General features: G+C 44.7%; 2 protein-coding genes across 11 annotated transcripts in view; both read right to left on the bottom strand.

Moving 5' to 3' along the window:
- The window catches only part of SPOCK1 (SPARC (osteonectin), cwcv and kazal like domains proteoglycan 1), an 806,393-nt gene that overhangs the window by 269,060 nt on the left and 522,133 nt on the right, over positions 1–15,200 (bottom strand). For all 10 annotated transcript variants that reach the window (XM_084839028.1, XM_084839035.1, XM_084839036.1 and 7 more), the window contains one exon: positions 1,224–1,356. In XM_084839028.1, the coding sequence (XP_084695154.1) occupies positions 1,224–1,356 (133 nt within the window). The remainder of the gene's footprint in view (positions 1–1,223; positions 1,357–15,200) is intronic.
- Positions 3,525–9,907, bottom strand: LOC146354477 (uncharacterized). The gene is made up of 2 exons (XM_084833561.1): positions 8,420–9,907; positions 3,525–3,566 (listed from the first exon to the last, which is right to left on the bottom strand). The coding sequence occupies exons 1-2, from the start codon at positions 9,905–9,907 to the stop codon at positions 3,525–3,527; spliced, it is 1,530 nt and encodes a 509-aa protein (XP_084689687.1).

Below are 15,200 nucleotides of genomic sequence, written 5' to 3'. Positions count from 1 at the left end.
GGATTGCCTATCCCTATTATAAAGGTTTGTGCCCACCTTCATGAATAGGGCAAGTTATACATTTAAATGTATGCATGCATGAATAAATGAGTAGTCCAATGCAGGACACTGTGAAGAACAAGCATGAAATTCTTAACTCCACTTACAAAGCCTGAATTAAACATGACTAAAGAGGCAATGGGGCCGTGGTGGCTTAGTGGTTAAGATGCTGAACTGCAGACTGGAAGGTCAGCAGGACAGCAGTTCGAGACCCAAGTGCCGCGTGACGGAGTGAGCTCCCGTCTTCAGGCCCAGCTCCTGCCAACCAACCTAGCAGTTCGAAAGCAAGAAATTGCAACTAGATAAATAGGTACCACTTCGGCGGGAAAGGTAACAGCGTTCCGTGCGCCTCGGTGTTCAGTCATGCCGGCCACATGACCACGGAAGCGTCTTCGGACAGCGCTGGCTCTTTGGCTTAGAAATGGAGATGAGCACCATACCCTAGAGTTGGACATGACTGAATCAATGCCTAAGGCGCCAATAATCTATTAAAAAAAAATCCACTGGGTTATCTGTTCCTAGTTGTGAACCCTTTAGTGTCTTAGCAATGCCGTTGGTGTACTGGTATATATGACCTATTCAACACAAAAGCAGCCACACAGGTTATACTACTTCTGAGTTATATTTGCACTATCAAGTCAAATGTTACACTTCCCACAAAGGCTTTTACTCTCTTAACAACCATGCAATGAGCGATATAAATGCAGTGCAGCATCGTTCATCTTAATGTGTTATGCTACATCATAAAGAAAAGGAAATATAGAGCAACATAAAGCCACAGATTCACATAACAGGTGTCTTCAATCAATTGTTACTGTTTTCTCTGCACACCCTAAACATAAGATCAATGTTATTTCCATTGTGCATCCAATCTGGCAATTGCACCACACTTCAAATATGCTTCAAAATTTAGACGCCTTTCACTTTTGATGATGGCCTCATGACAAATAACATAGCCTGAGATGTTGGAAGACTGAAGGGATTCTCTTGACCCTGGCAACACTTTCACTCCCAACACATGGGAAGCAGCAGGGTAACAGTTCCCCTTACCCACTATCATCCATTAAACAGTTCTATCAAACATATTGGGTTGGAATGCTACACAGCTAGGTTTAAATTTCTCAGGCTACTTTTGTGGCCACCTGAATTACCACAGAAAGGTTTTCCCTATGATATGCAGTTACCTTGGTTGTGTAAGTATGTCCATCAGATCCACAGACAGGGCTGGCATGCGTCAGAGGACATGGCTTGCATTTTACTAAATTAGCTGGTCCAATCCAATGTCTCTGGGGAAAATTTTCTTTCTTCTGCCGAAGGCTGGAAAAGAGAGGGGGAAGAGATATACACTACTAAAAAAGATGCTTGGCAAAATCAGTCTCTACAAAATGTAAGCCTGAGAACAACCTAGTCTTTGTGTACAGTAGTACCCATTTCAAATCTATGTTTGCCCAACTCCATTTCAAGGACAGCTAAGGAAAAACTGGATAGTTATTGGCCTAACAAACAGCAAATAATAATAAGGCTGATGGAAAGCACTTCCACCTAATTTTTGGACATTCCTTAGTTCCCCACATCACACCTACCCATTCAGTGGGGTCCTTTGACCCTCTGTGTAGCATTTTCTGAAGGCTGGAGTGGGGAGGAGAGGCAGGGAAATCTACTTTCACCAGCCTTGTACACACCAAAACCTGGATCTAACCAAATATTTCTATTTCTAACTTTGCCAACTGCCATTTCAGTAGAAAAGTTAGAATTATGGAAGAGGAAAAGAAAAATCACTACTGGAAGCAGAATGACTTCCATTATTATATCACATATAATAATTCATATAAAAACAAGGTGAATGGAGGCATGGGTATACCTAGTATAAAATCTATTATACAGCAGTAGAGATAGTTGGACTTTCAATATGATTTTTGACTCCCTCTCAAGCATTAATAACTTTGCAAGAACAGCACAAACTAGAGATTCCATTAAAAGCACTTTCATGTTGTAATAAGAAAATATGGCCATCAAAAATTTCTGATAAACCTATGCTTTGCTCCTATTGTACAAGGTGGGAAACAGTTAAATCCAAGTTAAGTTTAGACACTGCTCCAATCGCATATTTTCAGTAAAATGATTATATCCAAGAACTGGTAAGTGTTGGAATTATTAACCAAAATGTGTTAATATGAAAAAAGGTGGATCCTTAGAGAATATTAGATTTCTTTAAAGATAGTCATGTTTTGCAATATATGTATACCTACATAAAGTTTGGCAAGAGATTTGATGGTTCAATTATTTTCAGTTAAGGTCCTTATTAAACTATTTGGTAAGGGCTTATGGTGTTGATCGGCAGTTAACATGGTTTGAAAAATTGTTAGTACAAGCTCAGAATACTAGAAGGTTGCTATCAGAAAATATATTGTAATGATGAAGGAAAAGAAAGGAAAAGCAAAAAATCCAAGTTTTGAGAACTAAAGGGCCTAACTATCCACCTTTTTCTTGGTAGAAAGCAGGGTAGGAACCAAATGAATAAATAAATATGGTGGAGGAGAGATAAATGAGAATGAGTTCGATCTAGATGGATCAATCATTCTGGGAGAAGTGGAATTCCCTGCCTCTCTTCCAATGGCACCCCCTCCAGTCCTTCCTCTTCTGGAAGGCAGATCCTGATATATGGGGTGATAGTTTTACAAATCATACCACTTTAAGGGAAACCAGTTTTAAAATCCTATATAATTGGTATCTAATGCCTTTACAATTGAACAAAATGAAGAATTTAGGGATGCATCTATGTTGGAGATGAGCTGTACAAAAAGCATATGATTTCCACATGTGTAAAAATGCAATTAAAATGGAAAGGAGTTGGTGAAGGTATATAAAAAAAGTCATGTATACTGGCAGTAATATAATTAAGATTACTCCTTGGATATACTGAAGATATAGCATCTTACAGGCTGCGCCCTTGTGAGCTGGAAACTTCCAAATTTAGGGGCTTCTGTGTATCCAATGCCCTGCTGAGCTGCTGCCGGCAGGGCAGGAGGAGCAACGGAGGCTATTTTCTCCAGATGCGGCTCTGAGCCCTTCTAGAGAGGGCATGCTGGGGGGGGGGGAGGACTGAGGCTGGAGAGGCCATATGCCTCCTCATATCCTGGCCTCTCCCCTCCCTGACCACCAGCACACCCCCTTTCAGACCTCTCCGAGGCTGCATTTGCAACCTTGGGAAGCAGCCAGAGCAGTTCTTTCTGTGGCAGCTGTGATAAGGTGGGGGGAGGGATCAGATGCTGGAGCCCCCATCTGAGATTGTAGCAGTGTCTACAGTCTCGGAGGGGGGACTCCGAAGAATCCTATGGTCCTGGAAAGGATTGCTTTCCCTCTCCCTGTGTCTAATTTGATTGTTACAGCAAGAATCGAGGTGGCCTGTACACAGAAAAACCCACAAGGACTACAGATAAAAGATTGGCTGAACAGACTCTGGAGTACATTTTATATGGGAAAAGTCACAGATCTAGTATAATTTCAAAAAGGTAGAAAAAGGATGGCTAAGATAAGGAATTTTATGTTAAACAAGAATTTGTTAACTTTGGGAATTAGCATTTTCAAAAATATATATAGCAACTATAGTATCTTAAACCTTTGGAAAAACTAGTGGAACAAATGATGTGAATATTGTTTATTTGGCCATGTTATTAATAATGAAATATAGATTAATAACAATAAACTGAAACACAAATCTGTATCATACATTTAAAAATGGGGAAATACACAGCTAAGCTCATTCCTATGACTTTTGCTTTGCACTCAAAAGTCATATCTGGATCTACTTTCATTTTTCCTTGTCCTTTGTAATGTGGTCTATTTTTGTGTTAAGAACTGTTTTTTTGGATTTCTAATGCTGTTGATAAACCTGCTCTGGACATCTAAAACTTCATAAACTAATGGTGATCATGACTGTGATATTGTTGTGCTTGTTTCTTCTCTCCAATGTTGATACTTCTTTACAATAGTTTATTTTAACTGTCTTTCAAATCTAGATTCTTCCCACCCTCAGTTGTTGAATTCTAAAATGCTATTGAATTTTACACATTGTGATATGATACAAAAATTTTTATATATTCGCTTTTTTACTGAAACCTCCTCCTGTTCCTGGTTTATTTTGTATTTTATTCCTTCCCCCTTATTACTGGTGGAATACCACCAATTCACTTTAATTGGATGAAGTAAAGTTTGGCATTGGGCAGTCCAGTCTCCACTGGCATCGTACCCTTGCTCTAGTGTTCCATAGTAGCAAAATACTTGATCTCCCTCTAGTTTCCTAGTTTTTATATATTTACTATGCATCATGGTACCACCCATAGACTCCTGATGAACTGAATAAAGATATCTCCCTTCTTAGAATACAGACATTTCCACAGTGCCTTTCATGAAACTAGAGCTCAGCCCTGATAGGATTTGAAACTATGGTTCTGAAGCCAGTTACCAATCTTGGTCAAGGCAAGTCAGAAGAGTTCAATGACAAGTGATTTCTCCTTTTAGAAAATAAATTTGGATGGAATGCAATCAACAAAGCCCCACATAAACATTGGTTGTTTTAAAATTATTAAAAACCTTTTTTTTCAGGGATGCCAATTCTATTTTTAAGATGTGCTTATATTTTTCTAGTAATTCTAGTTAAGTGCTATTAATGTTCCTAGATATGATCTTATATTAGGTTATATTTGTCTACAGTCAGGGCCAGAAATATTGGAACAAGGATAACTGTTTTGGCAGTTGGCCTCTGTACACCACCACATTGAAGTTGAAAGGAAACACACCCAGATGGGAGTCCTGAAGTCAAGACTTTCAGCTGTAATTCAAGGGGTTTGACAAAAGTGGGGCACTAACCATTCAGGAAGGACAGCCAGTGGCATACACACACACTAGTCACTGGTGGCTCATAAGTAATGGAACAAACCAACTTCATTTCAAACTTAAGGATCACCTTTAATACCTGGATGAAAATCCTTTGCAGTCAATGACTGCCTGAAGTCTGGAACACATGGACATGACCAAATGCTGAGTTTCCTCCCTCGAGATGCTTCGCCAGGCCTTTACTGCAGCTGCCTTCAGCGGCTGCTTGTTTGTGGGTCTTTCTGCCTTCAGGCTTGTCTTCAGTAAGTGAAAAGCATGCTCTACTAGGTTGAGATCAGGTGACTGACTTGGCCGTTGAAGAACATCCCACTTCTTTGCCTGGAGAAACTCTTGGGTAGCTTTTGCTGTATGTTTTGGGTCATTACCCATCTGCAATATGAAGTGGCGTCCTATCAGTTTGGCAGCATTCGGCTGAATCTGAGCACAAAGTATAGCCCTATACACTTCAGAATTCATCCTGCTGCTTTGATCAGCAGTCAGGTCATCAAGAAACACCAGTGACCCAGTTCCATTGGCAGTAGGGGTGCACGAAAGTCACTTACCTGGTCTCGCAGCTTGCTTCGCGGTGGGGGGGAGGCGCTTCGCTGCTCCCCCCGAAGTTCAGGCCGGGGGGGGGAGGCTTCCCTCCTCGCCCGGCCGAAATTCAGGCCGGGGGGGAGGCTTCCTGCCTCGCCCGGCCGAAATTCAGGCCGGGGAGGAGGCGCCTCGCCTCGCCCGGCCGCGAAATAAAAAGTTAAAAACAAACAAACAACGCCCCCGTGATAGGCTACGTGACGATTTACGTAGCCTATATAGGGATGGGGGAGAATTTCTCCCCGAAACTATTTCGGGGGGCCGAATACGTTGGCACTCGGCCCCCTGAAGTTTCGGGGAGAAATTCTCCCCCATCCCTAAATTTGGCAGCCATACATGCCCATGCCATAACACTGCCTCCACCATGTTTGACAGATGATGTGGTATGCTTTGGATCATGAGCTGTTCCTTTCCTTCTCCATACCTTTCTCTTCCCATCATTCTGGTACAAGTTAATCTTGGTTTCATCAGTCCAAAGAATCTTATTCCAGAACTGGGCAGGCTTTTTTAGGTGTTTGCTGGCAAAGGCCAATCTGGCCTGTCTGTTCTTGAACGTTACCAGTGGTTTGCATCTTGTTGTGAAGCCTCTGTATTTACATTCATAAAGCCGTTTCTTGACTGTAGATGTTGACAATGACATGCCTATCTCCTCAAGAGCGTTCTAGACCTGGCTAGATGTTGTGAAAAGGTTCCTCTTCACCATGGGCAGAATTCTGCGGTCTTCCACTTTAGTTGTCTTCCGTGGTCTTCCAGGCCTTTTGCTGTTGCTGAGCTTGCCAGTTACTTCCTTCTTTTTCAGGATGCTCCAAACTGTTGTGTTGGCCACTCCCACTGTTTTTGCTATCTCTCTGATGGGTTTATTTTGTTTCCTCAGCCTAATGATGGCCTCCTTCACTCACATGGACACCTCTTTGCACCTCATGTTGGGAGTTCCAGTCAACAGCTACCAATTGCAAATGTCACACTCAGAATCACCTCCAGGACTTTTATCTGCTTGATTGGTCACGGGTACCCAGGAAACAGGCCACACCTGGCCATGCAGCTCCTTGTCAGCCATTCGTTCCATTACTTATGAGCCACCAATGATAGGGGTGTGTGTATGCCACTGGCTGTCCTTCCTGAATGGTTAGTGCCCCACTTTTGTCAAACCCCTTGAATTACAGCTGAAAGTCCTGACTTTGCTCCCATCTGGGTGTGTTTCCTTTCAACTTCAATGTGGTGGTGTACAGAGGCCAACTGCCAAAACAGTTATCCTTGTTCCACTATTTCTGGCTCTGACTGTATATTTCTGGTGTATTACGTCTGATGTAATATTTATTTATTTATTTATTTATTTATTTATTTCTATACCGCCCAATAGCCGAAGCTCTCTGGGCGGTTCACAAAAACTAAAACCAAACAACACACAATAAAACAATTTAAAATATATAGAACATTAAAACCACAATATAACAATACAACCACAATAAAACCTAGCAGCAGTACAGGAGTTTAAAATACAGATTTAAAACAGCAAAGATAAAAATTTAGAAAGCTAAAATGCCTGGGAAAATAAAAAGGTCTTCACCTGGCGCCGAAAGGAGTACAATGTAGGCGCCAGGCGAACCTCACTAGGGAGCTCATTCCAGAGCCGGGGTGCCACAACAGAAAAAGCCCTCCTCCTAGTAGCCCCCTGCCTCACTTCCTTTGGCAGGGGCTCACGGAGAAGGGCTGCTGCTGATGATCTTAAGGTCCGGGCAGGCACATATGGGAGGAGGCGATCCTTCAGGTAACCTGGCCCCAAGCCGTTAAGGGCTTTGAATGTTAACACCAGCACTTTGAATCGGGCCCGGAAATGGACCGGCAGCCAGTGCAGCTGGAAAAGTACTGGCGTAATATGAGCTCGCAGGCCAGTCCCTGTTAACAATCTTGCTGCCCTATTTTGGACCAGCTGAAGTTTCCGGACCGTTTTCAAAGGCAGCCCCACATATAATGCATTGCAGTAATCCAGACGAGAAGTTATCAGAGCATGGATAACTGTAGCTAGGCTATCTCTGTCCAGATAAGGGCGTAGTTGGTATACCAGCCTAAGCTGATAAAAAGTGCTCCGTGCCACTGAGTTCACCTGTGCCTCAAGTGTCAGTTCTGGATCCAAGAGCACCCCCAAACTACGAACCTGATCCTTTAGGGGGAGTGCAACCCCCTCCAGAACAGGTTGATTATCACCTAGCCGGGCAGACGAACCACCCACTAACAGTACCTCCGTCTTGTCTGGATTGAGTTTCAGTTTATTGGCCCTCATCCAGTCCATTACCGTGCCGAGGCACTGGTTCAGAACAGCCACTGCCTCACCTGGTTTTGATGAGAAAGAGAGGTAGAGCTGGGTGTCATCCGCATATTGATGGCACCTCAGCCCACACCTCCGGATAACCTCCCCCAGTGGTTTCATGTAGATGTTAAACAGCATGGGGGATAGAATAGAGCCCTGTGGAACCCCATGGCACAATTGCCATGGCACAGAGCAATAATCCCCCAGCACCACCTTCTGGAATCGGCCATCCAAGTAGGAGCGGAACCACTGTAGTGCAGTGCCTCCAACTCCCAACCCAGACAACCTATCCAGAAGGATACCATGGTCGATGGTATCGAAAGCCGCTGAGAGGTCCAGGAGAATCAACAGGGTCGCACTCCCCCTGTCCCTCTCCCGGCAGAGGTCATCCCACAGGGCGACCAAGGCAGTTTCCGTTCCAAAACCAGGCCTGAAGCCTGATTGAAATGGATCTAGATAATCCGTTTCATTCAAGAGTGCCTGGAGCTGTCCTACAACCACCCGCTCAAGCACCTTTCCCAGGAAGGGGATGTTGGCCACTGGCCTATAATTGTTAACATCCTCTGGGTCCAGGTTAGGCTTTTTCAGGAGTAGTCTAATTACTGCCTCTTTTAAAGCGGCAGGCACCACTCCCTCTCTCAAGGAGGAATTTACAACCTCCTGGACCCAGCCGGACAACCCCTCCTTGTTTGATTTAATAAGCCACGAAGGGCAAGGGTCAAGCACACAAGTGGTCGATCGGACTTGGCCAAGCACCTTGTCCGCATCCTCAGGCCTCAGTAACTGAAACTCATCCAATAAAACTGGACCAGACGGTGCTCTGAACGCCTCTACCAATGGAACTGCATTAATCGTGGTGTCCAATTCATGACGAATCTGAGCGACTTTATCCTCAAAGTGCCGCGCAAACCCGTCACAGCGTGCTACCGAGGGTTCCACCGTCTCTCTCCCTGGCCCAGAATGTAACAGGCCGTGAACCACTCGGAAAAGCTCCGCCGGGCGACACTGAGAAGATGCAATGCTGGTGGAAAAGAACTGCCTCTTTGCCACCCTCACCGCCATAGAGTAGGCTCGATAGTGGGCTCTTACCTGTGTTCGGTCAGACTCAGCACAAGTTTTCCTCCACCTGCGTTCTAGCCGTCTCCCCTCTTGCTTCATTGCCCTCAGCTCAGGTGTATACCAAGGAGCTGGCCGGGCTCTGCTCAGAGGGAGAGGGCGCTTGGGCGCGATCGTGTCAACCGCCCGAGTCATCTCTGCATTCCACAGAGCGACCTGGGCTTCGACAGGAGCACCAGCCATACCAGCAGGAAAATCCCCCAGAGCCCTCTGGAATCCATCGGAATCCATTAATCTCCGGGGGCGGACCATTTTAATAGGTCCCCCACCCTTGCAGAGGGGAAAGGCCGCCAGAAGTCTAAACCTCAGCAGGAAGTGATCTGACCATGACAAAGGGACAGATGTTAATTCCTCCACTTTCAGATCACCATCCTCCTGCCCAGTCGAGAAAACCAGATCAAGCGTGTGTCCTTTTATATGCGTTGGGCCAATGACATGTTGGGACAGCCCCATGGTTGTCATGGCGGCCATGAAGTCCTGAGCCGCCCCGGATACAGCGGCCTCGGCATGGAAGTTGAGATCCCCCAGGACCATCATCCTGGGGGTCCTCAACACCAAGTCCGAGACCACCTCCGTCAGCTCAGGCAGGGAGTCTGATGGGCAGCGGGGTGGGCGGTACACCAACAGAATCCCTAATCTGTCCCGGGTACCCAACACAAGGTACAGACACTCAAGATCTGCACTCGAATGAGCAGGAAGCCTGGAGAGGGAGATTGAATTCCTATAGACCACGGCAACCCCCCCTCCCCGACCCTCAAGTCGGTGTTGGTGCTGCACTGAGTACCCAGGAGGGCACAGCTGGGAGAGAGTGACCCCTCCCAGTTCCCCCACCCAGGTCTCAGTAATACATGCCAGGTCAGCCCCCTCATCCACAATCAAATCATGGATGAGGGAGGTCTTATTTTGGGCCGACCTGGCATTCAGCAGCAGCACCACCAGACCCGAGGGCAGACTGGTAAGGCTGCCAGGAACCATCAGGTTGGGGGGAGAAACAGAAGAGGGGACAGCTGTAAGGTGTCTAGCCCCTCTTCTCCTCAGCTGGCCTGTTAATCCCCCAACGCCATACCTCCCCCTGCCCGTGACCACAGTTATGGTGGCACCTCCCCCACCCCCTGAGTTGCCCAATAGTCCTCCCAGGCACATATTAAAATGTTAGGATATAAAATGCACAACAGTTTAAAAGAATATAAAAGAGATAAAAGAGAACAGCAGCTAAGAAGGAGCAGATAGTCCACGTTTGCCCCTTCCCCTGGTCTTTAAAGCTGCTGCCCTCTGCTGCTGCTGCTATTTGCTGCTGGTGTTGTGGCTGCTGGTGTCTCTGGAGAGGCAGGTGGGTAAATCTTGCGACTCCAAGTGCGACGCTAAGCGTCGCACTTGGCGCGACGCCGAGGCGCACGCCGAGGCGCTGCCTCTGGCAGCCCCGCCTTAAGTACCTGTGGGCGGGGGCAGAAGCAGGCTCAGGCTCAGGATCCACCTGGTGCAGCTGCTGGCTGGTCCTCCTTCCCCAGGCCCAGGCCCCAGGTAATAGGGAATAATTGCTTTGTGTTTTGCATTGAATAATAAATAATGAGCAAAAGTTCCGGTTAAGAGCAAACTCTGGTTAGCAGCATTAAACATGGCTAATAGCAGCAGAGACCTAACCCCTAACCGTGGTTAAGTCCAGGAAGGTGAGGAGAGGGAATTTGTGCATTAGAGAAGGCGGGAAAGGACAGAAGGACTGCATGATCTAATGATGTGCCCCTTTAACCAGGCCTAAGTGACTGACAGTATTATGCATGCATAATCTCCATATATTGGTTTTCTAAACATTATAACAACAGTTGGTATAAAAATCCATATACTAGTATTTTTTTTTTGGGGGGGAAAGAGCAATCCTGCTGCTTTGCCCTAACACAAGAGCACAACAGGGAAGTTTAGCTTACTCAAGAAATACATTTTAAAGCACCAAATACCTTTATCATGGTTCAGAAACACAGACATGGATACTCTTTAAAGCAATTTCACCTCAGTTTGCAATTTGCTGCACAATACAAAGTATGTTGTCTTGTCACATTCAGCTGCTAGAATAATAAAAATTATATTCTTTCATTTCAGCTCAAGCTTTCTTCTGTTCCAGGCTCTGTCACTGTGATAAATAGGACTATTAGGAAGCTTGTGTCCACAGAAGCAACCCTATCACAATACCATAAACCACAAAAAGAAAATCCTGCAGTCATAACCATTGGTTCCTCATTATCGAGAAGCAGCTCTCTCAATATATAACAGCAGTAAACTTCTAGAATGCATTCACCTTCCTTCAAAACCATCATTAATGATGACAGATGAATAATAAAATCCTCTAGATTCAATCAGAAGCTGTGGGGTTGTTTGGTTTCTGGGGTGGGTCCAAATCGATAAAGCTCATTGTGATATTGTATTGTCAGCTCAGAACAAGATATGGCAGGTGACAATGTTGCCAGGAGTTCCCGATTGGTGGGCTCTGGTGGGTTTTCCAGAGAAACTAGGGGGGATGTCTGTTGTTTTTATGCCAGTTTTGAAGGTTCAATTTGCCTCACCTCCTGGAAGGACCTGCATTGCATATGGTAAGTGTCCCACTGGTATTTATTTTATTTTATTTATTTCATTTCTATACTGCCTAAGCCGAAGCTCTCTGGGCGGTTCACAGTGGCAGTGGCATATCTCCAGTCTTGGCATAATGCAAGTATAGGATTGGTCCATCAAATACCTGGCTGCTGCTTCTGTGGGCATGAACCTCTCTTATATAGGGATGTCAGAGAATTTTGTCACGAATCTCGGGGAGGCCGAATGCCAGCACATTCGGCCCCCCGAAATCGGTGGCGGAACGGTCTGCCACCCCCCTGCCCCACCCCTGGGACGGGACTGACCTTGGGCAAATCTTCCTGGCGGCAGCGTCTGCGGTTCGGCGGCGGCGGCGGCCGGTCTTCCGACCGGCTGCCGCCACCGCCATTTCCAGTAAAAAAAAAAGAAAAAAGTGATAGGCTATGTAAAGATTTACGTAGCCTATCACAGCTAGATTTTTAAAAAACACCATGATAGGCTACGTAAATGTTTACGTAGCCTATCATGGCTGATTTAAAAGGAAAAAAAACCTGTGCGTACGCAAATGGCGGCGCCCATGGGCGTCGCCATTTGCATATGCACTTTTTTTTCTTTCTTTTAAATCAGCCATGATAGGCTACGTAAACATTTACGTAGCCTATCACGGCTGACTGCAGGGACGCAAACGGTGGCAGCTACGGCCGCCGCCATTTGTGAAGCCGGCCGGCCAGGATTCGGGGGGGGAGGGATGGAGCGCCTCCCCCCCGGCCAGAATTTCGGGGGAAGGGACGGAGCGCCTCCCCCCCCACCGCGAATGTCACCCTTTGAAAAGGTAAGTGACTTTCATACATCCCTACTCTTATAGAATCACAGAATCATAGAATAGTAGGGTTGGAAGGGGCCTACAAGACCATTGAGTCCAACCCCCTGCTCAGTGCAGGAATCCAAGTCAGAGCATCCGTGACAGATGGTTGTCCAGCTTCGTCTTGAATGCCTCCAATGTGGGAGAGCCCAGTACCTCCCTAAGTAATTGGTTCCATTGTCGACTTCCCTAGGTAATTGGTTCCATTGTTTTACCTCCCTAGGTAATTGGTTCCATTGTCGAGGGATTATAAGGGATATAAGCTATATCCCTTATAGCTTGAGGGTTTTTGAATGAACTCAAAGTCAATGCCATATTGTCACAGCCACCTGCATGAAACAAGAGCACAAGTAGTTGCAACTAGTAGAGATGAGACTAGGAACAGATTCTATTGGAGTGGTGGTGTTTGCAAGCCATATGTGCAACCCACACACAATCCTAAGTGTAACTTAAACAAATAGTTTTTATGCAACCAACAGAACCAGTCTACATACTACCCGTTCATCATATGATGAAGACCTGGAAAAAAATGATAAGCAAAACTTGGATAAGCTAAATAGTTTTTCTAAAAGCAGGGTATCTGTCAAAATTTATTTGAGGACATGCTGTGAAAGTATTTATTTCCAAACGTAACTGAAAACTAAAGGACAGCTGCAATAGCCACATGGCACCAGAAGTATTAAATACTGACTGCCTCTATGCCAAAAAGTCCAGTAGTGGTGGGTCCCGGCCCTCTAGTCGTTCCTTCAAGTGGGTGATGGATTGAGATTTACCATGCAACGTCCATCTTTTCCCATCTACTCAATGGCTGCAATTAGTTCATATTGTCTGCCTATTCATTCATGGTTTCTTCCACTTAATCCATCAACTTGTCTATTAATGTGGCACCTTAGATGCCAAAGAATAATCAAAGATGGCTATTATTGTAGCATATTCTAGTTGAAAATGTAAAGAAAATATTGCTGGGATGGAAACAGGCTCTGAAAGAAAAAAAAATTGGAAGAGTGGCAAAAATACATTTGTAATTTTAATTTTTAAAATTGGCAGAAGCTTATCAAATGTTCTAACAGTATGGAATGGACTGTATTCCCTATAAGGCTTTTAAATGAAAAGAGCAACCAATAACTTGGAAGAGCAATCCTATGATCCATATGATGGTGTAGATTTCCCAGCAATGACTTCGGCAGGGCCGGGGGGAGTATCCAGGTGAGGATTTCCCTTCTTGCAGCTGCTGCGGAAAGCTCCATAGTAGCTACTCATCCAAGGATGCAGTAGCAATCTCAGAAGAGTGGTGCAGAAGGAAAAGGGGGTGGGATGGTGGGTGGAGAGGGGCAAGGAGAGCCTCTCCATCATCTGTCCCATCCACTCAGGGATAAGGAAACGAAACAGGCTGAGAGACCCATCTAGTTTTAAATGATTTTTCCAAGATGGAATGGGAGGCATTTTTGCTTCCGCCATTCCACCAGCCCTGCCTGCAGGGCTTTGGATGGGTGAAGGGTTCCTATCTCAGAGCCCTCCATCTAAAGAATGACAATCCTATTAGATTGCACTTTAAAGTAGAAAAAATGCATAAATGAATACACTGAACACAACTACTAAGTACTTGTTGCCAAACTCAGCCCGCTTGTCATGTCACCTGAGCGTCCTCAGCAGAACTATTTCTTAGCCCTTTAGTACAAATCTATCCAATCTGATATGCAGTATCCAGATTAGACAATGTTTGATGATTCAGGAATAAGAGAAAGACAAACCCCACACTTATTGCTTGGTGGTAGAAAACCCACCCCTGGCCTAAAGAAGCTTCAGGTTTAAAACCATATCATATAAAAACATTGTTTTCTGTTTAAGCTCCTTTTCTCAAGATTTTACTTTCTAACTGTTAGAAACCTTTGGATAATCAATCTTAATTTATTAAAAAGAGGTGTTTTTTTAATGCTGCGAATCTTTTAATACAAAAAGTGGTGTTAATACGTCCCCACAAAAATGTCAGAAATATAATAGTTTTCAAGCTATTATGAATGTTTTGTCTTCTCTGCTTGACAAAGATGTGTGTTCATTCTGCCTTTATCTCTCTGTCCTGCTCAGTACCAGGAGCATAAGTGCTTTGAGTCAAAGTATAACCTGTCAAAAATTCAGAACCCAGACAGGAAAAAGATTTTTTTATTATCTTATTTCTGCCTGCCTGAGAAAGCTATCATCTATGCAGCATTCATATTATCTCCCTGGTTTAAAAAGACTAGATTTTAAACACCCATAGGAGGGTTCCTGTTGTATGTCTTGCTAAAGAGATAGTGTTGAAGTTATGGTTGTTCTTGGGAGTAAATGGGGTTCATATAGTATTGTTGGAAAACACATATTTCAAAGGTTAATGCCTGTACTACTTTCATGCCTATAATATTCTAACCCTCTGAAAGTGTGGGCATGAGACACAGAGACACATTATACAGGAAAGGCATGCATTTAAAATTTATTTAATCAAAACTAATAAGCTACTGCTCAAAAAGCCTAATTGGAGTTGTCAGATTGTAACCTGGAGATTGTTGGTACACCCTTACATCCCTTAATGAAGAGAAAGGCTCAGCAACTGTGTCTTCTCCTGCCCAGTTCCCCATACTACTTTTCCCTGTCCTCTTTTAACAACTACACTTCCTGAGTGGGGATTTTAACATGTCTTTCTCATACCCAAACCTCCACCATATTAGCTTTTTTTCATGAACCATTATGCCAACACTGCGAGGATGTACAACGGTATTGCAGATAGATATGCCAATGTAAACATTTCGGCTCAATGTGTGGTAAGATCCAACTGGTGAAGGCACATCTAAGAGGTGGAATATTCTTTGGTAC

This window comes from Heloderma suspectum, chromosome 2 (genome assembly GCF_057233095.1).
Source record: "Heloderma suspectum isolate Gila_16-S chromosome 2, 16-S_ref, whole genome shotgun sequence".
In the NCBI taxonomy this organism is placed as follows: Eukaryota; Metazoa; Chordata; class Lepidosauria; order Squamata; family Helodermatidae; genus Heloderma; species Heloderma suspectum.
Note: the sequence above shows the minus strand (reverse complement) of the source record. Positions and strands in the feature narration are given on the sequence as shown.

What these genes read in the sequence shown, in the direction of transcription:
- LOC146354477 (XM_084833561.1), bottom strand. Translation starts at nt 9,907, where the DNA reads ATGGTTCCTGGCAGCCTTACCAGTCTGCCCTCGGGTCTGGTGGTGCTG. An exon ending in CTGCCGCTTTAAAAGAGGCA is followed by an intron (nt 3,567 to 8,419) that starts GTAATTAGACTA and finishes TCCTTATCTTAG; the next exon opens with CCATCCTTTTTCTACCTTTT.